This window comes from Squalius cephalus (genome assembly GCF_949319135.1).
Source record: "Squalius cephalus genome assembly, chromosome: 18".
Classification (NCBI taxonomy): domain Eukaryota; kingdom Metazoa; phylum Chordata; class Actinopteri; order Cypriniformes; family Leuciscidae; genus Squalius; species Squalius cephalus.
The window spans coordinates 20707560-20734371 of NC_137139.1; the positions used below are offsets into that span (position 1 = coordinate 20707560).

The 26812-nt window shown below is 39.0% G+C and overlaps 1 protein-coding gene across 3 annotated transcripts in view; it reads left to right on the forward strand.

Moving 5' to 3' along the window:
• The first annotated feature begins 248 nt into the window (after positions 1-248).
• agrn (agrin) overlaps positions 249-26812 on the forward strand; it is a 248272-nt gene continuing 221708 nt past the window's right edge. For 2 of the 3 annotated variants that reach the window (XM_079848705.1, XM_079848707.1), the window contains exons 1-2: positions 250-707; positions 1831-2092. In XM_079848705.1, coding sequence (XP_079704831.1) covers positions 507-707; positions 1831-2092 — 463 coding nt within the window. In that variant the 5' untranslated portion in view covers positions 250-506. Of the gene's footprint in view, positions 708-1830; positions 2093-26812 lie in introns of all 3 variants that reach the window. The other variant, XM_079848704.1, reaches the window with a different exon arrangement.

The window sequence follows — 26812 nt, forward strand, 5'->3', positions numbered from 1 at the left end:
ATTCTTTTCGAGGTTTGTGACTACTAACTGCTAACATCTGTGTATATTCATATGAGAGTAAAATGCAAAGATTCAACTGTTCACTCCATCTGTAATCCTGTAGAGCGGTTCTGTTGTCCGAATTGGCGCGATCTCTCCAAGGGGTGGCGTTTTACACACGCTTTTCTCTCGTGCGCTTGAAATCACCCCCTCCGTCGCTTTTATCAGCAATTCAGATTGCATGCAAATGCCCTGTGAAGGGAGCGTCATTCTGAAAGGAGAGCGAGTGTGTGCGCGAGGGGGGTGAGCAGCGGCATTCCTCGTTCCTCTCTCTATTCTTCTCTGTCTGCCGGCTGATGCTCGCGCGTTCACTCACCGCAGATATGAGAGTAGATCGCAGTGAAGTTTGAAGAACACCGAGTGCGGCGCGCGGTCGTATTATTATTTATATCAAACTTGCTGCAGAACTCGTCCGGCGTTTGCATTAAGAGTTCGTAACTTTCTCTTTTATCCGATTTGGTTTGACCATGGGCTCTTTCCGCAGAAAGACGTTTTATTGGCCCGTTTGGTCATTTGCTGTTGTTTTTGTGCTTTTGAGTCAGCGTTGTCATGGAAGTTGTTCAGAAAGAGAGCTGGAAAAAAGAGAAGAAGAGGCGAATGTAGTTTTAACCGGGACTGTAGAGGAGATCTTGAACATGGATCCAGTGCACAACACTTATTCCTGTAAGGTAAGACTTTGCGCACCAGCCACTCTTTACATGAATCAAAGTGAAAGTAAAAAAGGTAAATATGTACTTCATAACACATAATATCGCAAGTCTATGCTTATACGTAAATATTTGCTGTCACTGTGCAACTGTGTTGCAATATATATCACCTGTTATAGACAAAAGCTACCAGTCCAATATTTGAGTTGTCCTGGTCAGAAACTCAAAGCATATCATGGGAACATGTAAAATGCTGTCTAGATGGGCACCTCACCGCTTGTAAATAAAAGGGATATTTGTTAAACTGTTCCTAATGGGTTTATCTTAAGTGAGGACATTGGTTCTACCTCAGTTAATGGAAAATGTCAACTTGCGCAGTCCTACTTTGATCCACCTGTAATTTGAGCTTTCATACACAAGCAACCTGAACCTCAGCCTTTGCTGTGACTTGATGTCCTTTCAAGCTCTATTAGTGCTTCGGGTTCAATTATATTCAATTATCATGTAATCATGGACTTACTTTGTTAGAAGTATCAGAATGTGGTTACGCATATCAAAGTCTTGCAAAAACTAATCACTAGGACATAAAAAGTGTGAAGAGTAATCTGAAATTGCTGCTCTTATACCATAATTTCATTGTGTGATGGACGAGATATGTCGCTGCAAAGCTTAGACAACTAGTGAAAAATGCTTCTATTTTTAAAAATTACACATATATGAGCATAACAATTTGAGTAAAAAGTTGAATTGAAAAATTTGGATTTAATGACAGCAGAAATTGAACTCCACTTATTTGTGTAAAACCTGTTATCCATCATTGAACATCTGACCACCAGGAGTTGGTTAGATTTAATATGTAACCTATAGTGCAGAATCTCATATTTCTTTAAATATTTCTTATTCATTCCACATCACAAATTTTCATTTTATTTTAAATATTTTAAAATCCTATTTTTAATGTGCTCTCTCATTCTTGGACCCCCACTGAGGCACATACGAATCAGAAACGTATGATGGTGCAGAGTTAAATTGCAGAGCCTTATGCAGCCGGCGGTAGGTGGCCGCTCTGGAATGTGCAAGAGTGACCTTGATCTGCAGGAAATGGTGTTTTCTTAATCTCATGTTGTCTTTCCCCCATCTGAAGGTCAGGGTATGGCGCTACCTGAAAGGCAAGACCATGGTGAATGGAGAGGTGCTGCTGGACGGAGGAAACAAGGTCATGATCGGCGGCTTCGGGGACCCCCATATTTGTGACAATCAGGTGGCCACCGGAGATACCCGCATTTTCTTTGTCAACCTGGCTCCTGAGTACATGTGGCCGAGCCACAAGAACGAACTGATGCTCAACTCAAGCCTGATGAGGATTACTCTCCGCAACTTGGAGGAGGTAGAGCACTGCGTTGAAGGTAAAAACGCTTTCCTGACTCAGCATAAGCTGTAACTCACGTCTGCTTGCCGTGCAGAGATTTGAGTGTTAGAAAGCTCCTGTGGTGGTGATGGTAGTCCTGATTGCAAAAGCAGGTGGTGTTTTCTGCTCTTACTGCATCTTCATTCTACCTAATGTAGTGGTGCATGTTTTAAATTGCGACATTACATTAACCATTTACATTATATTAATACAGCAGTCATGGCTTTCCAAAAAGTTTTTTCAAAAATTTTCTCATTGAATTTCTTGGGCCTGGGACCTTAAAAGCAAAGCATATCATGTGTGCCGTCACTAGCCATCAGTTGCTGATAGTCAGTGGCAGTGCTCTCGAAGGGTGTGTCTGTTCACTAACTGAGCACCTGCAGGGCCTTTGACTAATCTGAGTGAAAGTCCAAACCTCTACCTTTCCTTGAGGGAAATCATTTATAGAGTTAGAGAGTGGAGATACTAAAACGTAACTGCATAGCTTCAAGGTATGTGGCCCTCATAAGGGCCCCTGCTTCTGTGTTATGATGACATTCGTTTCCAAGCCAGACTGTCAGAGGAAAGTTTGGCTCTGTGGGAAAGAAGAAATAGTATAAATTAGAGCAGACAGTTGTCCAAAGTCAAACTACTGTGATTCTTCAAAGTGCTTTTGCTTTATTAATGTAAATGTGAAATAGTGGTTGTCCTTCTACTATAAATGGTGAGTTTTTTTTTTCCATTTTGTAAATCACTGCTGCTTGTAGTTTAATCTTGTTTAGTGCTTTACAATGCTTGCAACCGTACAAGCAGAGAAAATACACATTATTCTTGAGTACAACAAAGCGTTTGAAGCTTACATCAGTCTTATAGGTCCAATCGATTCTGTAAATTGGCACTCTGCATCCTCTCTGGATGGCAGGTTGTATAGTAGACTTTCGACTATCAACATAAAGTCTGGCCCACTTTGCAGCTTGTTCTGGCCAAGGAACCACCACTTTTATAGGAGGATTGCTTGATTGAATTTCAAAAGATAACTTAGAATACATAGTTAAATGGACAAGTTTGTTTAAGAATTGTTTAAGGCACTATATAGAAAGTAAACTAAATATTCTTGAGTATTTTCCCCTGATTGTTTTGCCACTAGCTGGGCAAATTTAGGAAAATCAGATCTCTTTTTAGCGACATGGTTCCTTGTAAACTGTTTTCAGGAGGATTGGTAAAAAAAAACACTGTACATATCCTATAGAAGTTGATTTAAGGGGTCAGTCCACCCCAAAATGAAAATTCTGTCATCAGTTACTCACCCTCATGTCATTCCAAACCCATAAAGCTTTCGTCCATCTTTGAGCCATAAATGATGTTTTTTTTATGAAACCTAAGGGATTTCTGTTCCTACAGTAAAAATCCATTTCACCAAAACTTTGTGGCTTCAAAAAGTTCATAAAGACATTGTAAAAGAAAACCATATCAATAGAATAGTTTAATCCAAATCTTCTGAAGAGACACAATCACATTATATGATAAACAGATTTAAATTAGGTGTTTATTCACAAACACTGACCAGTGAACACACATAGAGTACAACAAATATGGAGGCTTAAACGTGTTTGCTTGACGCGTGAGAACCAGTGAGATCTGTTCCTGCGTGAACCAATGAAGTTTTATCTCTCATGTCACCAACTATAGTTGAGCTTCTGTTTCTGACAGAAATGTCGTGTTTGGGTGACCTATACCTGAAGTTAGCTAATCAGATTAGACTTTGGTAGATCAAGCACACGCCCGCAATATTTGTGTCCAATATACATCAGGTCCTCTGAAAATGTCCCTTTTGAAACTGAGACTACGTGGTTCATGAGTCCTCATTGGTTTCTAGTGTTTAATAGAATCGAGCACAAATCGGAAAAGTGTTTCTTCAGGGCACAAAACGTCCCCTTTCTCCTTTTTTTTTTTTAGTCTGATTTAGTTTACTTCTTTTTAGTGCTGTGCTTTTTGGCACAAGCCATTGCAGAGAAGAAGACTGTCTTTTTTAGAGGCTGCTAAAATCTTAAAAGGTTTGATAAGGGGGCAATTTAGCAGAGTACCGTGTTTTGCATTTGCACTTGGTGGGTTAAGTGTTTGGCCACTGAAAATAAACGCTGCTCTGGCTAATGAGAGACCATGAGCTTCTTTTAACAAATGTGATTCTTTTTATATTATAATGGGATTGGATCTCATTTTACACACAAGATGCTCAAGTATACGCTACAAATAGCAAACAGCTGTGCTCAGAATGGGCAACGGTTTTGTTGAGTAACACGCAGCTTGCGAATTCTAATTCCAAAATGGCAGAGTCTATAAACAGAGACTGTGTACTTCAAAACATTCAGAAACAGTGGTTCTGACCTTGCTTTTGACATGGTTAGGCAAGTATACAATAAACCAGGCCTTGAATAAAAAGTGCTGCCCTGAAGGCTGAGTGACTTGGAATGGTGACTAATGGTGTTCATTTTCTGTTGGCTAAACTGATTTAGGAATATTTGAAGTTATCCATCAATGATTGAATAAAGCATGACCTTTTAGTGTAGAGTACATTTTTTCCCTTCACTGCTTAGCATCCATGTTTTAGACCTACAGCAAAAAAAGAGTGTGTGTGGTGGAAAGAACAAGATTGTACCTGCCAGCCTGCCGAATGTATCCTCTCCTCTCTCCTCACCTTTGACAGGTTAGATAGCACTGAGAAATGAAGAGATTCCAAGCTGAAGTTGAGAATACTGCCGTCAAATCCAAAGTTTTCTTAAGGGGAGAAAAAAACGTTGTTTGTAATGAAAAGATTGGGAGGGTGTAATGTGATAACAAGAGAACGCAACAAGAAATTCTTGATACAAGTGTAGACTGGAATGCTTAGAGTAGAGGCCTAGAGGCATTGAGTTCTCACTCCCATCCCGTTTTCTCCATGCGGAAACAGACCCACTTTGGGTTGTTACATGAAAATGTTTTTTTTTTAAAACTTGGGTTAATAAGTTCATCAAGCAAAAATACATCAAATACATCTTCTGCACACTAAATGTGTAGAAGAATGTCTGAGCTGCTGTTTTCTGGACAATGAAAGTGAATAGTGACTGAAAAGCAAGATTATCAGTGAATAATTACTTACATTTCTGCTGGTTCCTCACACAAACTATCTTGCTTTATTCCAAGTCGTCTGAAGCAATAATTTACATGGACCAGTGTGGATAGTTTTATATAGATATACGGATAGTGTTACGTTTTTTTTTTTTGTCTTTTTGAAGCTTAAAAAGACCCTGGTCCCCATCCACTTCTTTTATATGAAAAAGTCATGAAATGAGGGTGAGTAATTTTTTTTTTTTTTTCCTGAGTGAATTAATTAGTTTTATTCCACAATTGCATTTGTATGTTCAGAAGTCCAGTGGATCAACTTTGAGAGTAGAGATTTTGGCGATACAACAAATCAAATGTAGCCTAGAAACCTAGACGCACCCTAGTGGCAGCAAATTTTATTTTGCAGCCAGGGTAGTCTACCAACTCTCCGTTGACTTTCGAGCTGGAAAAAACAAACTCTAGTCAGGCCAATCAAATCGTGTATAGAGTCGGTGGGCGGGCTTTACATAATGACGACAGAGTTGTGACGGTTCCGTGTGAATTCCCTGCTACTTGAAAACAAAGAAGAGCTGCTGCTGGCGAACAGCGGCCTTTTGAATTGGCTTTGTCCGTGACTCTGGAGGACTTGGAGTTAAGCTTTTCTTTGAGAAAAGAACAAAGAAAGGCACTTAAGTCATTCTTAAAACAGGAAGATGTGTTCATAGTTTTGCCGGCCAGATACGGCAAAAGTTTAATCTATCAACTAGCTCCACTGTTGGGAAAACGCTCTGGTTGGTTGTAGCGCTGTCCTATTGCATGCAGAGCGAATTTGAAAGACAGCTGTTTATCCCGCCCCTCGGATTGAGCCCTGACAATGGTGAGTTGCCAGACCTAACATCTTGATTTAGGTCTGGCTTGCCAGGCTAAATCAAATGTTCTCCTTACTCTGAAATTGACATGTGTAAACATGCTGCTTTTCAGTGTTTCTCTGACTTTGTTTGCATGTGGATGCTAATTTATTAAACGCCAAGCTGCACAATAGTAGAAGCTTGCATTGTGCTTTAAGATAATCAGTTAAACTTAAATGGACCTGTTTCAAACTTGTGATCTCTTGCATTTGTGATTCCCTGAATAGGGTGAGTCAGACTAACTATAAAAATGAATAGCTGGAAAGCAAAATAAAGTTGGGAAGAAAAAATTATGGCATGGCTTCATGTGTTAAGTATTGCAGCAGCTTTTGAACTTGAAGAAGAAGTGATGAAATATACTTCTTTCTTGAGTTCAAAGAGAATGAAAGCATGAATCTGCTCAACTGATAGTAGTATTGAGAAGTCAAATTCCTTTTGGTGAATCTGTTAATTGCAGTGAACCTGTTCTAAGATCTGAATCACTGACGCTGTGTCTGAAATCGCATACTGTATAGTAGGTACTGATTTAGTTTGAAACTTACTTCATGACCTTTAAAAAAGTATGTTCTATATAGTATGAGTGTGTGTAGGTTGAATGAAATTCGGATGTACTACATCCACCATGTTGTCACTGTCATGTGACCTACAGCGTCAGTTGCTTCAATTCACCGCCATTCACAAATCTTTTCCCACAGCCTCATGGGATATTAAAGTGTCCATCGAATGCACACTTCAGAATCTCTGGCAGAAGTAGTAGGTCATCAGGGTACTTTTCGCATACTTTTTCAAGTTTTCAGACATACTACTCTGACTGTTGGCGTACTGTTTTACACATACTATATACTATTAGTAAGGAAGTATTCGACTTCATTAAAAATAATTGGTTAAAAAGAATGATTAATTCATCAATTAGATCTCTTGCCTGCTTTAATTTTTATCAGCTGCCTTTATTTAAGATCCACTCCACTGGATGCCCAAACAATTCCTTCCCCATTTTTGCATCAATGAAAAGTAACAAAGATGATTTTCATTTATTCACTCCACCTCTGAGCTCTCCCTCAGTTTTCTGCCTGTCATGAGGGCAAGCTGGTTCAAGGGGCCCAGTTCAAGTTGAGCTTTATCCTGAGGACAGAGGGTCCAGTGCTGGTGGTCTGTCATGAATAATGAGTGTGCAGGTCATCCAGTCGAATGCTGTGGATTGTGTGTGTGGCAGGTTTGGGAATGAGGGTAGCAGGTCTTTGGGAGCACTTCCCTTTTATTCTGGCTGTTTGTGTAAGGAGGAGGCCTGGCGTGCCTCTGATTCCACATTGCACTGCACTCAGCCGCGAGCAGGTAATGATTAATAGATCAAGTATAATTGAGGTGAAGGACTTCCTCCACCCCTTGTTAATGGTCTTAAGATGAGAGTCATTGCAGAAGGGCCCTCTCAAAAAGGGGCTTTATTAAAAAAATCACCCCCGTGTTGTTTCAGGCTGATCTCTCTGAGCCAGACTTTAGCCCAGGGATTTCCAAATGTATTTTGTGAGATTTGGGAGGCCAGCTATTGGTGAATGGCCTGAAAGCCTGTCGGCACCACAACACGAGTATCAAGGGGCTGAATGATCTATAGCGAATGGCTCTGATGTGTAACTGAATGGCTATTTGTAATAGATAAATTCTTGTGTAGATGACTAGCCAGAACGGGAAGCGTATTAAGATTTGTAGATGCCAGAATTATGATCTCATGTTTTTTTTGTTTTTTTTGGGTTATTTAGTTTATAATTATAGCGTTGAAATTTTCTTAGGCTACATCTACATTAATCAGGATTCATTTGAAAATGGCGTTTTCATTTCAAAGGGCTCTTCGTACCATGCTAGTGTTTTCAAGCTTTTTCCAAAAGTTTTTTGTCCACACTTGTCGGAAAATGCTCATCATTTTCAAATACCTACATTTTCACAGTCCACACCAAAATGCTGTTTTCAAATGTATCCAATGTCTTCAAAAAGCTCAGTTTTTGCAGGACAAAATGGCATTTCAGTGTGGACAAAAGTCCAAAACATAGAGGAAAAGATGTGCATCCGAATGTACCCGGACTAGTGTTTCCATTGAGGGCTTGATGGGACACTCAGGCTCATCACCTTATTTCATGTGTTTGTGCACAAGCACTTCTTTGTCAGGGTAGTCATGGGAAGGTGTTTTCCGGTAGGCTGATTTCCAGCATGATGTGTCACTGGGACTTTCTCTGTGGAACATGATTAGAAAGCCGTTAGACTGAGATGCTAGAGAAACGGACAGTGAAAAGATAACTCGCTTGAGGAGGAGGGACCAAATGCTGAGAATTATACCTGTTAGAGTTTCCCCAAGTTATTACATTTTAAGATTTTAATTAAACCCTGAAACCTCCACACTCGCTTGGAATACTAATGAAGCTTTTGGAAAGAGAAAGCTGTGAAACAATGGGATAAGAGTATTTTGCAGCCCTCTGCTCACCTCTCTTTTCATTTTATACTCTCCTCCTTCCTGTAGAGAGGACAAGAGTTTGTTTTGGCACCAAGTTTGAGTCCTTGTCTGGTTTAATCTCTCCAACAGACATCATTGTTTAAGCAACACATTTCAACAGTCTCAAAGTCAGATTGATTTCATTATGCAGAGTTCAAAAATGCAAGGAATTCACTGTTAGAACTGTTAGCAAACAAAGTCAGTGAGGCAACTGTATTTTTATTGACCATTAAGTAATATTTTTACCATATTGGGATGCAGTGAATGAATGTTTGATATAGTGCACAATTATTTTTAACCAATGCTTCTGTCATTGCAACACAATAAGATTTAATGTTTTTTTCTAAGGATTTTTTTTAAATAACTTTTTCTTAAATCCATTAGGAATAATAGCCATATTTTTTTTGACAAGGTAAACAACAAAAAAAAACCTCAAAAACATTTTGCATTGCAGTGCACCTTGAACAATTTGTACTTGGGGGACCTCCAAATAAATAAATAAATAAAATAAATAAATAAAAAATGTAATAAATAAATAAATCCAATCCATAAATATTTACATTTTTAGTCTATTCACCTTAAAAAATAAAATAAAATAATCAGATGTATATATTTGCACACATGTATATCTCCTCATTCATCGCTTAATAAATTAATTAAACTAAATGCAAATATAGTAATGCCTGCTACTTTTGTCCTGTAAAATAGAGGTTTGTTAGTACTTTTTAGAGATGTGTGCCTTCTGTTAGAAGGAGATACACAGTTGGTCAAGTTCTCAGGAGTTGGATTGGCAGTAGACTGGAAAACCCCTCACATTCCAGACACAATGGGCAGAATGGATATGGAGACTTCACATGTTATGGATTCCTTGAGATCTGTGGCAATGTTTCAGACTGGACTAAATGTGAAGGGACAGACAGCTGCTGTTAATGTGGATAATCTCACACTGTTCACTGTTACAGCCAGAGATTCATCTGGCACCAGTGAGACATGTTATCATTTAGTCACATTAAGTCATTGGACATTGTTTAATTTACACTTTGTTGTTGTTAAGGTCATTTGCATTGACTCTACCATTCTTGATCTCAAGAGGCTAAGGAAAGTTTCATGGCTTTCTTATTTTAGGGATTAGCACCAGTTAAATTAAATTTGAGAGCTCATTTTTTAAAATGCATTAGCAAGTGCTGAGGTTGAGAAAACTTGAATTCTTTTTTCATTAGAGACTGGAACTTGCTACAGACTATCATTTATTTCTATTTAAGCTTGACTTTAATGTCAGGGTCCAGTGAAAATGGGTTCTGCGCTGATGGCGCAAAAGAGCATTGCTTATTAAATTGTCATGATGTCACACATTTGGAAGGAAGAAAGGCTTCCAATGGGTGGATGAAAGGAGGGCTGTCATGGATGAGACCGTTGTTTGATTCAGATATGGTATCACTGAAATGATTTTCTATTGCGTGATGATGGGAAAATGAAGAAATTAACATTGTTTTGCAACACCTAGGTATTTCTCAAACTCAATCAATTTTAAATTGAATAATAATAAATAAAAAACACCCAGAGGAAACATTCATTAATGTTTGATCGAAAAGCCACCTTAAATTGGTAGATGGTTTGTTGTTGGCCTAAGATGGTATTAGCTGGTTATAACCATCTTAGACTAGCTAATAACAAGTTTAGACCACTAATAACCAGCTTCAACCAGCAAAAACAGCTTATTAGTTGGTCCAAACTGCTCTCTAGATGGTCTTGGACCACCATGTTCAAAAAAACAGCTTGATTCCTTTTAAGGTGGTTTGTTGTTGATTTCAAGATGGTCTACCATTCTGGACCAGCTAGCGAATCCAGTTTAAACTGGATTTTCCAGCAGGGTTTGAAAAACTATAGCACACAGGACAACCACCTGTCCAGCTAAATGCTGGTCAAGAGTTCACTCTGGGCAATACAATCCACTTTTACAGTTTGTTTGCTGAGTGAAGTAGACCATGACAGAGGGGGTTCGGTGCCGTTTCGTTTGCCCCTGCTGGAATGTCAGTAGTTGTAAGATGTAAAGCACAAAGGGCACACAAAAGCCCAAGAACACATGCTAATGGAGTGTGTGCAATGTGTGCCTTCCTTGAAAAGGAAGAATCCATTCATATGGGCCAGCATCAGCATGAAACTGTCTTGCACTGACCTGACATGGGTAAATCATTGAACTGGATCTGCATTGCTGGTTTTCTGCCCTTCTAAGGGTGTTTTCAGACCTGTAGAGTACTTGCTTTGTTCCGAAACAGGGACTTAATTTGTTACAATGTTGCATTTTCTTCTTGGTTCGGTTTGCTTTCACAAGGCAACATTTCAAAGAGTACCAAAATGTGTTTAAGCAAGTCACATGTGAGTAAAACTGTCCTCTTATTGGTCATTGTTCACCTGTTTAAGTTCTTCTGCTTGATCCATCAAGATGATTGACAAATGCGCTTTGTGGGCTTATTGTGGCTTTTTCTGTAGCTTCCATGACACACTCAAACACTTATATGAATGTATCCTGGTTTCCTGGAATCAAGACTGTATTCTTGCAATGCATGGAGAAGAGCAATAACACAGATGAAGAAGATATCTTTTGTTTTCAACCACAAAAACTCACAGAATCAGATATTGCTGCTTTTTATATTACACATTTCCCATTAGGAATTATGATACCGATTGGTTTATTGGTCCGTTGGGTCGGATTGCTTTCTCACATCAACTGAACCGCTCCAGAGTTCTTTTTCAATCGGGCCGAGACCACCTCGTTCAGGCGATCTCAGAGCGATTGTTTTGGTGCGGATCCGACATGATTTCCGTGTTCATATATGCCTAAACGAATGGAACTAAGGGAGAAAATGCACCTGGTTCCCAAACTAATGCTCCAAACACCCTAAGTGCACTTGAAAGGTCACGGAGGAACCTGCCCTGCTTAAATCCGCAGCTGATCCTCCTACATGCCCCAGTATGGTTATAAAAATCTTATTTAAAGTTGCATAGTGAAATAATTAGCCTTTCTGGTTCTTGTTGTGACCTATTAGCTGGCATTTAGCTATCCTAGACTTCTCTATCACAGGATGTTGATGTTTTTTATTTGCTATTGGGTGGCCATTTCCATGAGGATGTTGGGATACAACTCTTTCCCATTCTTTTTTTCCTCCTCTTCGTCATTCTAGTCTAGATCGTTTCCTGCTAGTAGCATCTTGTTCTATTTTCAGCTCATTTGGATCTCATAATGGGTTTCTCTCATCATCTGGCCGAAATCAGGGCCGTCCACAACTGAATGACTTCGATATGTTTGACCATTAAAGATAAATGTTTAATGCTTGTGAAACGGTAGCACTTGGAAAGTGAGGTAAATGTGCCTCAAGCTTTCCCACAGTCCTCCGTATTACAGAGCCCTGTTGAGCATACCTGTAATTACACTGGAATCTGGCCTGTAAAGCTGCCAGTGTAATAACCACCAGGTGCAGACCCGAGACCTGCTGCTGAGGTGCAGCCGACACGACCTAATTCTCTACTCAAACATGTACTTATTAAATACAGCATGGAGTATGAGAGGGAGTTGGTCTGTGTACACATCCTGCAATCTAAGATCTCAAACTTTTGGTTTTTATGTGGGTCAATGGTTTGTTTTTGCCTGAATATTTTTTCCACCCTAATACATTTAATTCATACATTCATACATAATTCATACAATCACTTGCATATACGTGAGATGTGAGCGCAGCAGTTGAAGTCCTTTGTCTAGTGTGTTTTTACACAGAAAACAATGGCACATTCCAAACCAGGTGAACAAAATCAATAATACAGGCATTTGCGAACATATGAAAAGAGTTCAAAAAGGCATAAAGAAATAACATCGTCACGGATCATTTATGCAGAGATATGGTGCCTGCAAATGTTGTCAATAAAGCTAGCTTCCAAAAATTATATGGACAAGAATGGATAAAGAAACATTGTTTCAAAGCCATGATTAAAATCGAAATTGAAAAGGATCATTTGACGCTGAAAACTGGAGTAATGATGTTAAAAATGTAACTTTACTATCACAGGAATACATCACATTTAAAAAAAAATATTAATAGAAAGCACTTATTTGAAATTGTAATAATATTTCACAATATTTCAGTTTTTACTATATTTGTGACCAAATAAATGCAGCCTTGGTGAGAATAATATACTTCTTCATTTAAAAACATAGAAATTTGTATGAACTTTACACATGTGCTAAACTCCTTAGAGTATTTTTACTTTTCTTCATCTTGGACTGCTGTGTATTTTTAACATAAATTTTGCCATCTCGACTGGCTATATTGGAATATTTAGGCTCCAGATTTCTTTGTTTCAAGCAATGTGCTTCCCTGTTACAGCGGGTCTGGTTGTCTTTGCTTTGCTGAAGGCCTCTTAAGTCAAGATATCTGTCTGGCTCAAATGAAGTCGGCTGGTAATCCTGTTGTTTTAGCTAACAATGGCAAGGAAGTGCTGGCTTTCAGAAGCAAACAGAGATATCTGACACTGGACATCTCGGTTACGCACACACATAGCTGCTAGCAGACATTTAAGACTTTGACACATAGATTTAGGGACGTTTACGTTCAGATCTCTCTCTGTCTCACTGTCCTTCTGGCTTTCCCTCTCGCTTTCTCACACACATGCCCATGAGAATGGCAGCCTGCTGTGCAGAGCTGTTGGTGTCTGTAAACCAGTGGCCATGTGGAAGGAAAGGGCCTCATTACTATGTCATTACGGAGCCGAGCATGCTGGAATGCTGCATGCTTAAAGTAAGACGGGTCTTGTAAAGAAGTTTTGGCTTTTGAAGTAAATAATTTGCTTATTGTTTCTGGGCTTGTAACTCCCTTGTTCATAGTTTGCAGCTTGGCAATTATAAATAGAGGGTTGTTGGAAAGTGTCAATCACACACTGAGGAAAAGGAACTGAGGAAATGTGTTTTTGCTCAGCATGAAATCAAAATTGCCTGCTTTTTTAGGCTACATGTTCATTGTTTTATTTTAAACCATTAATCTGTGGATTATTCTAAACAATAATAATGTCCTCATAATTTTTTATTGAAATTGTATTACTTGCTTTTTTTTCCTTTTTGCCTGATGTCGCCAATTCCTATTTTCAATCTCTTAGCCACTTCTTATATGAAGCAGTGGTCTTCTGACAGTTTTATATATATATGTATATATAGTATATAAAAAAAATGCAAGTATGAATTAACCAAAAATACATTTTATTTGTTTATTTACTTATTTATTTACTTATTTAGTAATTTACATGTTTTTACTTATTAATTAATTTACTTATCTAGTTTATTTGTATTTATTTATATTGTATTTATTATTATTTATTAACATTTTAAATATTTTGTTTGTGGCGCTTTAACATGTTAACAGCGTGCTGTTCTTTAGCTGTTTGCATGGTCAACTTTCTTTCTTTGAATTTATTTTATTTTTATGCATAAATTTATTTGCTTTCATTAATATTCGGACATGCATATTTGGCTGTTGCATTATGACTCACAATGTTTAGTTTAAAATTAAGTGCAGATGTCTCAAGAAATGTTGTGCTTTGTATGGCTGTTAAGTAATGCACCTGATCGGGTCAAGTCTAAATGATTTGGCTTTTCTAAAGACCAATTAGTGAATTATCCCCTTGAATAGATGCAATTTCTCAGCAATGCATATTGTGCATTCTCGTCTTCAAGCTGTATCGGACCATTTTACATGTGATATGGCAATGAGGATAAAGGATGGAGGAGGAGGAGGAGGAGGAGGAGGGGGGGTAAAGGGTAAGGGGACAGAGAAACTGGAGCGAGGGAACAGGGCCAGCTCTTCTGCTGTGGTTTTTCAGCTCATGTTATGCATGCTGGGATGAAGTCATGGTGAGAGCAGCCAGAGACCTCTGCTCTGCTCTCCACTAGTGTTTTCTTTCCCTGTCTCTCTCTCTCTCACACACACACCATCTGGCCAGCTGGAAGGAAGTTGTTTCTACAGGTGGGATATTCCTTTATCTCTTGCTCGCTCTCTGTCTTTTCCCTTGAGAGAGAGCTGGGAGGCCCCACACTCTCTGTGTTTGTATGTACACAGTAACCACACACAGACAGAGATGGCTCACACACAAGCACTGGCACATTTATTTATTATTTTAAGCCCAGACGTTAACAGCATAGAACAATGACTCAGATTGTCTTCCCTGAAATCAGTGTCTTCACATCAGATTCAATCAGATTAAAAGCTTATCGGTTTGAACTACATCTGGAACGTGAAAGTGAAGTGTCGTTTGTCATCAGTACCCCGAGGGAATAGTTCTCCAAAAGCACACTGGCAGAAGTCAGTCTGTAGAGGTTCCTGGACCTGCATTGGTTCTAAAGTTTGGTTCAGATGTTAAAGGGATAGTTCACTAAAAATTTTACATTTTGGTATTATTTACTTACCTTCATGTGGTTCCCAGTCCATAATTAAAAAATAAATGTCCTGGTCACTCTTGCAGTTATGAAATGGGGACTAAGCTTTCAAGTTTCAAAAATGGCTCAAAAGCACCATAAATGTGCCATTAATAGTCAATATGACCCATGTAATTGTATTTCAAATAGATTCAAACCTGAATGAACACACAAGTATATATTTTGTCCATGTAATCAAGGTCCAATGTGGTTTTGGACCCCACTGACTTTTCACTGTATGATCAAAAACAGAAGAATAAAAGTAATACAGGTTGGGAATAGCATGAATTAACTGTTTGTTTGAACCATTCGTTCTAAAGCCTGATTTCAGTGTAGTATATGTACTGGCCCTATATAATATGGCTGTCTCTATCTTATTTCCAGAATAAAGCACCATCCTTTTTTTCTGGTTTCTCTGGGGTGCTTAAAGCATAATGGTTTTAAGGAACAATTCTGACATTTTCTTTATGAAGCAAATGCATGAATCAGAATTTAATAGTAGAGAGAGACGAATCCAGTTGGAATGAGCTTAGAGAGAGAAGTGAGATGAGTAAGAGTCTGAGAAAGAGAATCATTGGCTGACTCACAATGTTAAAAGGTTTGCGTCATTAACTTCAAGGGGTGACATTTTTGAAAGTGCCATATGACAGGATGCTTTCGTATATTGCATTTTCAAATATTTATAATCTTACACGAAGCTAAGAAGTCATGCCTGTTATGAAAGCATTTATAGATTTATGTGAGTCAAATTTATGAAACAAACCATTAAGTTTGATTTTGTGACATGTTTGCGAGTGGAAGTCCAATTGGAATTTCTTTGGAATTCCGCTACTTCCCCTCTAGGCTTTAGGTGAGGTGGATAGAGACTGGTCCAGACCAATGCTATCTGTTACATCAGCATTTTTGTGTACGTGTTTTAAGGACGCTGAAGTGTTTTCTGAGAGTTTTTACCTGTGGTTGGAGTACAGGTCAGATCCAGGACAAGTGCGGGCATGCTTCCATTCTTTAATGCTCATTTCCCTAAGTAGCAGTAGCAGCCCACCTGAGAGAGAGGGGAAGTTAGTTCTTGCCCTGGCCTGACTACGTCTTTTTCTTTCAGGACAGCTCAGTTTAATAAAATGGTAATTTAGTGGACAAATGAATACAGTTTCTTTGCTTCAGATTTATTTATTTATTTTATGCATGTTGCTTTTTGCAGTTGCTCGGGTGTTTGGGCCGGTCCTACCTTAAGTATTGTGCTTTCGGTTTTCTCTCTTTTTCCCCCTGTTCCTCATTCCCTCTTCGGCTTTTTGTTCTTGGCGTGGCAGAAGGAATGTGCTGGGTTCATGGTTTCAATGTGAGATGGATGACCAGGCTGAGGGACCACAGGCTGACCTCATGGGGGAGGGGTGTGAGGAACTGGCAGAGAAACGGTAAAAAAGTTCAATTAGTTCCCAGAAACTAGCTCTCAGAAATTTGGGAATTATGCTGCAGTGTGCCAGCTTACGTTATTCTGCACATGTTTCATTAATGGTGACCTTTTCAAGATTGTTTGATTTATACCACAGACATATACTGATATATTTCAGAGACAATTTATATTTTAGAGATGCGAGTGAGAGAAGATGCATGGTGTAATGTTCATCAAATGTTTCTTTTAGGATGGATTTTAAATGAAAGAAATGTGTTATTCACTTCTTTGTGTTTCCCCTTCAGAGCCCTGTTTTCCTCTCTCGACTCCCCCTCAAACTCCTTGTTTTTTGTGTTTTTCCTTGATTGTGCTAGTTGCAGATTGAACTAGCTGGCAGAGTGCTAGTGGAATCTTGATCAGGGTGTATTTACATGGAGACAATGGAGCATGCTCAAGTGATTTCTCCCTCCTATCCCCTCATCCCTCCCCATCCCCTCTCTCTCTCTTAAGCTGTGATCTCTTTCCGAGGATCGCTGTCCCTTTAGAGAAAAGAATAATTGACCCTGCCCGCAGCAGCCGTCTGTCTACAGTAGAGTGCCGTGAATGGAGCCCAGACTTCATATCTGCTCGCGAGCAGCAGCCTTCTCTCAACGCCCCCTGCACATAATCAGCTCCTCCACATTCGCCCCCTCTGTCACTTCATCCCTCTATTCAGCGCCGGCCTGACGTGGCACACCCCATCTGTTCCCAACCACAACGTTATTCAAATGAAAAATGACCTTGCTAAATGGGGTGGCGGCTGAGCCCACCTCCATGCGTCCTCTGAGCATGCGAGTGCTGCGGAGCGAGTTGATTGTGTGTGTGTGTGTGTGTCTCTCTCCATGCATTCTAACACACTGAATCTGCAAATCAATCTAGAATAATTGAATTACAATATTATTTTTTTAGCAAAAATAATTATTTAAATTATAATTATATATATAGATATAGATATTATTATTTTTTTCATTATTTTTATTTTTATTTAAATATAATCAAACACATTAATAGATTTAAATATTTTTTTATTTATGATTTCTATTTTATATCCAGCCATTATATCCAGCAGTTTAAATTTAAATTTAAATAAATGCAGTTAATAGTAATTAAATGAATGTTACATTTATAATTATTTATTTTAAATTATTTTAAATTATTAATTACATTATTATACATTATATTTTGAATTATAAATTAGAATTATTATATTATATTCTCATATCCGTTCCTATTTTATATCCAGCAAGTTAATGCACAATTTATCCACTTCAATCCATCGCCTGCATTCCCCCCTGCTCAAAGTTTACACTTGCTGGATTACATGCAGTCATTCATACATGTTGTGTTTTGGTTTCGCCTGCTTTAGCTAGACTGTCAGCCCATGAGAGAATGACGTCAAATTTAACTTTCAAATCAAATGCTGCCCTTATAAAAACCCCACAGCCACCATTAAAAAGTGACCTAATTTTTACCTGACTGTGACCTTTATTCATCTATGAAGATTTAATTCTGCCTTTGTTTAATAAGAGTGAGAAGTGAAATATGATAAGATGATGAATAAGAGCCTCTTGAGCGCCTGAAAATTATAATGTCGTCTTTAAGTGAAATACAGGAATTGAAACATTGCAACAACAAGTTTCCCCTGAGCTCAAAGAGGAGGATATTTAGGAGTCTGATTTTCTGCCTCTTTTTTGTCCTGTGACATTTACTGCATTGTTGTGCTTTACTGGGTGCAACTTGATTTTCCACTTTTTCTCATCAGTGGTGGTCTGAGATGCCTTTACCTGGTTTTCTAGCAACAGTAAAAGGAAATGGGAATACTCTGTTTTTAAGCAGCCACGTAGGGGTTCCCAACGGGCCGTAGAGTTGACAGCAAGATAAAGGCCATGCCTTGCTCCCCCGGGCCCCTCGGTAAAGGGGTGGTAGTGTTGTCCGTGTTCTGCAGTGATGGCAGGAAGAGTGGGCTGGGGGGATTAGCTTTGGCTCCCTAGTGCAGAAACCCCAAGTTCGCTTAAGGAGGAGGGCTATGTGACAGGATTAAGAGGACGACCTGTGGTGCTGCGGAAGAATTAGACTATTATTGAAGCCTGTTCATCAAAGTGTGATGTGAGCTTGTGAAGCTGGGAGAGAGAAAGAAATAACTGGGAGTGGGTACGAGAAATATAGGAAAAGAGTTTGGCACAACAAGTCTTTTCCAGTATTACCAGGTTTGGGAAGCTAGATAGGCCAAAGTGACATTTAGCTGTTTGCTCCTGCATTTTACCCACATTTTACTGAGCGCTCTTATTGCCTGCCACGCTTCATTCTGCTTTGCAGGAAACCGGGTGTCAGTGGGCTTGTCACAAGCGGCTCTGTAATGGGGTCAGCTGGACATGGCTCCAAGGTTCTGAAGCCGGAACATGGTTTTCCGGGAGGGACCGTGGGTTAATCTGGAACAAATAATGAATCAGGTCAAAGAGACAAGGCCACATGTCTGCTGATTATTCACAGAGATTTCCTCCTTAGTCTGTGAGGTTATTGCTCCAAAACCTAACCAGGCGTGATCCTGTCTATTTCTTTATATTGCTTTGGATACCTTGGATACTTGGCTAGGAAAGGAAAATATGGAAGGAGTAAATCTTAGTATTTTTTAGGTATTTTTCCTTTTGAGAACATACATTTTTGATTATGAGATTGTTATTTGGCAGTTTGATTCAAAATAGATATTTGATTTGACTTTTATTTGAATTAATTGTTTTTACAGTTTTATTCTAATTCTATTTATTCTATTAATAAATTATTTAGCTTGTTTAATAACAAGGCATTTCAGGTTTCAAGGTACTCATTTCATTTATTTTTATTTATTTATTATTTTATATTATTAATTTTAGATGCTCATTTGACTTATTTTGTATCAGTGAAATTCCTCGCTCATCTGGTAGGAATAGCTACGTTTACATGGACACAGTCGGAATGAAATCAATCCGATTGATGAATCCGAACAAGGTGTTTACGTGAATGATAAATAAAGTAAGTTAATCGGGTTGATGTGCGCGTTTATATGTCACAAGTTTCAAATCGGATCTGATGTTTTGACACTGCACGAATATACAGAATTTCCTGCTTTTCGCGCATAAATATTCTCCTCTATTGATTCTTTATTTGTTTTAAACAGCAGACATAATATATTAATTCGTCTCTGGTCATAATTTAGAACATATTAACCGTTTTGCCGTGCTGCTTATTGATCACGCAGTAAAAATGCCCCTCCCCACGGCCAAAACCAGTCGTCTGTGGATGAGAATCCAAAACAAGGACTGGTGGGACGTTGTCCTGCTTCACTTCACAGACGCGCGAGTGAAATGAGAATTTTAGAATGACGGGAAACTATGACACTTTATTCAACAGGAAGAACAGCTCGTTCCGCGCGTCATACGTCATTACGCTAGGTAACGTCATTGCACATGCGCAGTCCTTTCAGACAGTTTCGGTTTTCAATCCGATCAAGTGTTTACATGTTCTCTCGATCGGATTACAAAAGGGATAAACCACCCCTTTCAATCCGATCGAAATTTCATTCGGATCGAGCTCAATCGGATCGATTAAGGTGTTTACATGAAGGTTTTTTTGTCCGATTGAGCCGTCAATCCGATTATAAGTGTCCATGTAAACACAGCTACTAAAACCCATTCTGATTCTGTGGTCAGCGTCACATCTCTCCACCTGTTCTCCATTCATATGAGCTGTGGCTGATGAAGTCTGATGTGTACAGATTGGGGCTGTAAATGCTTGCATACTCTTACTGCTGGGACTTTGATGTGGGCCAAACATTGTTTAGTGGGTAAGGCAGCTCAGTGCCTGTCATTGCTGGCCCTTTATTTGGCTTTGTCCTGCATGGGAATTCCATTAACATGCCTCTCTGTTACCTCTGTTTGTGTTTGTTTGACTCCCATTTGAGAGATTCCAACAGGAATTGTTTGGGAAACATATCAAAGCTCATCCAAGAAGTGCTTTGTTTTTATAAAATATTTTAATTTATTGATACTGGGTTCTTACAGCAAAATGTTTAGGGACAGAACTGCTGTTTTCCTATGGAAAGTATGAAAACTACAAAAGCTCTTTGATCTGTATTTAGTCACCTACAGTTATTAGAGAAGGATTTGGTCTTGCATCCAGTTTGGTATGGATGGGGACAATCCCACTTCTACAAAAGTCACTTTAAACTGTGTAAACAGTCAAACCTTCTATTGGCAATTGTTGCACCTCCGGCTGTATTTTCTCACGGGGGCCCCCAGGGGTGATGGTTACAAAAGCCCCTAAATTAAGTGACATTTACCCCTCCCCCTTAAGCTTCTGAGAGAAGGGGGCAGAAGATGCCAAACAAGTCCTTTTCAGGTATTTGCCAGCAGTCTTATTCTTCCATTGGTCGAAAATCAGACTATTAGGTGTATCTTTCATGACAAGGCTAATTTTCAGCCCACTGATCTCATAGCAAAATTGACACTATTTTCTTTGTTAGTGCACATTACTAGTCTTGTGGTAAACGATTAACCCGTGCAAGTTAATACACAGAATTTTTTTTTTTTTTTGTGGTAATCTTTAATCAAAATCTGAAAAGTTACTTCTGCTCTGGAATGGTATTCTCTCTCTAATGATGTAAGATTGATGGCTTGGGTTGAATATCCTTAACCACGCCCCTCCAACCGTCAGTCTGATATGAGTAAAGCCGCGGTCACACTAGACTTTGAGCTAATGAAATTTATTCGGACACTGCAATGGTCATGATATGACATCACGCTCTGCAGCGTATTTTATTTACATGAATTCAACATATAAAAATAATAATACACTCAAAATGTAAAAACTATCTACTCGACTTCACTGCAAAAATATTGTTCTTTTCATTCAAGAGGTCACGCCATGACGTATCGATCTTCTACTGGTCACACATCCTCACGTGATGCGAATTCGCAGTTCAGAGTTCACCATAACTTGAACTTTGGAACGCAACGAAATGCGAAACTTTTCGCATGAGCTTGCGTTTCCGGTCTGATGCATTCGCACGCGTATGAATGGAAGTCAATGGAACGAAAGTGCAATGTGACTGCCCCTTAAGAGATGGAGAGGAGGTGCGCTAAAATAAAACTAAAATTGAATAGAGGGCGCTCTATTCAATATTCCTTGGCAATACGTCACAACACTGAAGTAAAGTCGGTTGCTGCTTTTGGTTCACGCGGATTTTAAAGTAAGATACTTAATTTGACATGTTAATTCTTTTAAAGTCACCATGACATCAAAATGGACAACTTTAATTTTTTTATGGAATATTGCAGTATTTATTATAAATTATTCATTCTTGCACATCATTCTTTTTTTAAATGTATGTTCCCTTGTAATATTTAATCAAAATAACTTCCCCTCCCTCTTGCAGCGACATCTCTTCTCTTCTGTTTACTGGCGCAAGGGCGGGACAACCTGTCACTCACATGAGATCACAGCAATAGCAAACAACAATGATCCAATCAATTCCCAATCAAGCCCCGCCCTATATTTTTTCTTGTTTGCTAAGCAGTTTCACTCATATACTGTATGTCACAATAGGGAAGAAAAGACACAACTTCTTTTTCATGCCGACTTTAAATCAGACTTGTGGAGTACTTTGCAGTCCTGAAATGAGTTCGAATGAGTCCTGAATGAGTGAGGTAGAGGACAGGCGAAAGGAAGTGAACGAGTCAGGAAGTGTGCTTGAGACCCCTTGTGTATTTATCTACACTTCTTCAAAGAGCCTCATCTAAGTGCTCAGTTCCTTTTAAGCTGCAGATATATACACAGAGGGAAGCATCATCCTTTTCCTCCCGACATATGCCCTGGAAGCAGACTATTTAAAGCCTACATCCATACTCTGTCAGAGTTTGACAGATGGGCCTGAAACCGCTCAGCCTTTTTACTGTCCGATCCTCCCCGGTGAAAAGCTTGCTTTCAGACAGGCAGCTCAAAGGCTGCCATAACAGTGACTCGGAGATGAGTGCCCTTATCGGTTTGCAGTAATCTGATTACTCTGACATCTGTGGGACAAAAGAAACACTACTCCTGCAAAATGGTGCTTGCAGAACCCTGGCAGAACCCCAGAGAAAGGGATAATAAAATTCCTTTAGGTGGGCATCAATGTGAATAGATTGTGCCCTGACTCACACGCCTACACGTTACCGGAGGCATGTGGGCAGAAAGCTTTGTCGCAGATTACAAAAAAACTGGACGTTCTTGTAGCGATTTATTGTACACACGCTGATGGTTATGAAATGTAGGGTGAGCAGCCAAATTAAAGTACTTGATACAGTGGTGAGAGAATTATCTGTCGACCATGCATTAAAAATGTGAAAATATATTTCGAACCTTTTTTTGGGGGGGGGGTTTGTGATTGTTTTATTTTACCAATGTTTTTTTATTTTTTTATTTTTTGCATGTCATGTGATGTGCAGTTAAAAGTAGTCACACTTTTAAAATCCCATCCCACCCCCATGCATTATTTCAATGTTCTTTTTTTTTTCTTTTCACAAACGCCCCTGAAAAAACATCTGTTTTGAAGACAGACAACCTACTAACGAGACTATTTTGAATATATGTAGCTTTGCACATCCCTGGAAGATAATAAGTTCATACTGTGAGAAATCACACCTAGATCACAGAGGTTTCTGAGGATTAAACACAAAGAGCTTTCGAGACTGGAAAAACTGTTAAAATCATTTCTAAAGACTTTTCCATGCAGATAAATTGGAGCGAATGCAAAACCATTGTTGCTTCATCTAGGAGTGGCTGTCTAACTAAAATCCCAAAAGTAAGGCAGATTAAACTTCAGAAGGTCATGAAGAACTAACAGCTATGGATCTGCAGGTGTCTTTTGTGGTGCTCTTGTTGATTTCTATGAATCATAAGACAGAACATCTCCCATGTATAAAGAAACACTTTATTGATTTCTACTAACATATTGTGCTTAAGCATGATAGAATAGTTACAAACCTATGATTATAAACAATCAAAATTAGCCCAATATAATTTATTTATTAAACTAAAAAAACTAATTTCAGTTGTAGCACAAACTGAAGGGAGTTCAGTGGTTTGGGACTGTTTTGCAGACTTGATAGCCTGCAGTCACTGAGGGATTAGAACACTTAATAGAGTTTAAAAGTTAATTGGCATGAACAAACATGCAATACTAAAATGTGAAGTAATTTCTTTTGTTTTAAAAATGTCTCTTGTACTTCTGTAATATGCATGCAGAGATACTTTATCCTGACCAATAGCATGAAATTAGCGATGAAATATATCAGTCCAACCAATGGAAGACGGGGAGAGTGAATTTGGAAACCTTTATGAATTATTTTGCAATACCTGATGCTAGTGGCAGAGAAAATACATACTTCACCTTTAAAGTCCAACTGAAATCAAAATTGACCCTATTTACTTTGTTAGCGCATATTACTAGTCTTGTGGTGAAAAATTAATCCGTGCAAGTTAATACACAGAAAAAAATTGTTTGCCGTCGTAATCTTTAATCAAATTCTGAAAAGTTACTTCCGGTCTGGAATGGCGTTCCTTCTCTGATGATGTAGGTTTGACGGCTTGGGTTGGGAAACGCTTAACCACTCCCCTCAAACCGTTAGTCTGTTATGAGCAGAGATGGAGAGGAGGAGCGCTAGAGTAAAACCCTGCCCTCTGTTCAATATTCCTTTTCACTGGGAAATACGTCACAACACTGGAGAAAAGTCGTTTGCAACTTCCGGTTCACGCGGACTTTAAGAGATTATTACTTTGTGTACATTTAATTGTGAAATGTATATGTAAATATTAGGGCTGGGTATTGTTAGGAATTTCACAATTCGATTCGATTTCGATTCTTGAGGCTTCGATTCGATTCGATTTCGATTCGATATTGATTTATTAGCTTCGATATCGATTCAATAATAAGTAAATACACAAGTAATTAAGTACCTGAGTATATTTTTAAATAATGTGTGCAGTATTACCAATGTTTAAGAACAAATTGACCCCAGCATGTTTCCTGTCATGGTTTATTTAGCAGAACAAACTGTACAATATTGTACATGTGTTAAATACAAACCACAACTGTAAGACACAGGTGCTTTATTAACACCTCTAAAGTGCATGCAACTGTAAGTAGTAGAAAGTATATTGCTTTCTTCTTATACATTCAAGTCAAAGTGCTATTTGGCAGGATGTTTGACACAAGGACCCAATAGAGAGCCTAAGTCCCTCCCCTTCCGGTGGAACACCATGGAACCTTAATTCGGAAAAAATATTGTATGGTAGGCCTAGTCAATGGCGAGAGACAACAAATATTTTGATCTCGTTTGAACTGTGCCCAGAATTACACATATGATGTTTGTCAATTTAAAAGATACATTTTAAAGTCAAGAAAGTCACAGTTTGATGTAAAACTGTTGAGGTATAAGACTGTGAAAATACGTAATTACAAAGACTACAAACCCACGTGACGTCATACCTTTTCTCTCAATGAATGAAGCTAACTTTACTGAAGCTAACGTCTGTCATTTTTCTATAGTCTTACGTTATAATCGTAACGTTACGCCGTCATGCCTGAGTGTTTTGTAGGCTACCAGACTGCACACATACGAGCAACGGCTTGCTCGTTGTTTTGCTTCCCGGGAGACGTAGTTCATTGAGCGATTTTCATATAAAACTAAATGTTACTCTTCTGTTTTATGACAAACTGCGGCTTTCTTAACTTTCATAATTATCTTTTAAATTGACAAACATCATATGTGTAATTCAGGGCACAGTTCAGGCGGAATAAAAAGATAAGTTGTCACTCGCCATTGACTACCATATTTTTTCCAAAATAAGGTCCCATGAGACGGAAGCGGAGGGGAGGGACTTAGGCTCTCTATCAGTTGAAATAAAACGAGACGTGATGGTTACGTACGGGTCGGGCTTGAACGGAGTCAGAGCTCGTTCTCTGACGGAGTGCAACTGCTGTCAGTCATCTTGCTGTTTTGGTAAAGCGCGTCTTGTACAATGCTGAACGCTCTCACTAGAGTGTTGCCCACAGCGCCGCCACTGGCCGGTGGGCTGAATCGATTCATAGGATTTGATGAATCGATATTGAATTGAGAAACAAATAATTGCAATGCATTGATGAATCGATATTTTTACCCAGCCCTAGTAAATATGAATGTTTCAAGACATGCATAACTAATTGAATGTGAATTAACATTTAATACAGACAATTCATGCAGGACTCACAGGTTTTCTCTTACCCCTACCTAGATGTGTATATTTGAATCTGCTTGGTCAACTGTTTCTACACCTCTGCAGTTGTCCTGGAGCGAGACCTTGTCCTGTAGCCCCACCCTGCATAAATCACAGCAGTCTGCAGGTGTGCTTGTGTTTGTGAACGTCGACGGGAATCCTTTTCTCTTTCTGGATCCTTTAACAACCCCAGCATGACCTCTGGATTCACCTTTTAACCTCCTCTTGGATTCATCTTTGAACACACAAGCTCCACCCTGGTATAAATGTCACTCTGGAGTAACCGTCAGCTGAAGGAAACACTTTATAGCATCTTCTCTCCTTGTATTAGTTGATATTTGCATTTTATTTCATGATCATGGGGGGTTTGGTTCTGTAGACAGTCAAATGAAAGTTAAATCTGTTTCATAAGGCTCTTTTAGACATTTTTAGCATTCTTCTCCATTCAGTGCTCCATGCTTGATGGACGTTTGGTGGATGTTCTGAAAGAGCAGGTGTTTGGTTTTTGGAGGTCTCTCCACTGCATTATCAAAAACAAGAGATTTCACTCACCACAGAAGTTCAAACATAACTGTGTTTGTACAGTTTTTCTCTTAGCCTTTCAGGGAACTCAGGGTAGAAGTCTGGGAGCCGAGAGGAGTAGAACCACAAAAAGACGGTGACGGGGCTTATTTTTGCCTTTCATTCTTGTTGGCTTTAAGCCTGTCCTCCACTAATGGGTCTGGATCTTTTCTTCTTTCAGTCATGAGTTCAAACAAAGATTGCAGAAAGGAGTCATGCATGGACTATATTAATTGCTACCTGCATCACAAAAGGCTTTGCAAAATGCGGTGGTGTGGACACAGGTGTTTCAAAAGAATATACAGTATAGAGGGGAGATAGACCAGGAAGGAGGGATTTTTTTAATGGAATATGTCCAAACTCAGAGTTGTTGTGCTTATGTACTCTTATTCCTCTGTGTCTTTCTTTTTTCTCTCTGTTAAAGCTGACGGGTCGTATACAAAGGCAATCTCTTGCCCCACAGTTCAGTGAATGGTTTGTTGGGTGTGTGGCGGAGAGACAAACAGAATAAAGACAGCTGAAAAAAAAAAGCATGCAGCTCAAACAATGTGCATGGG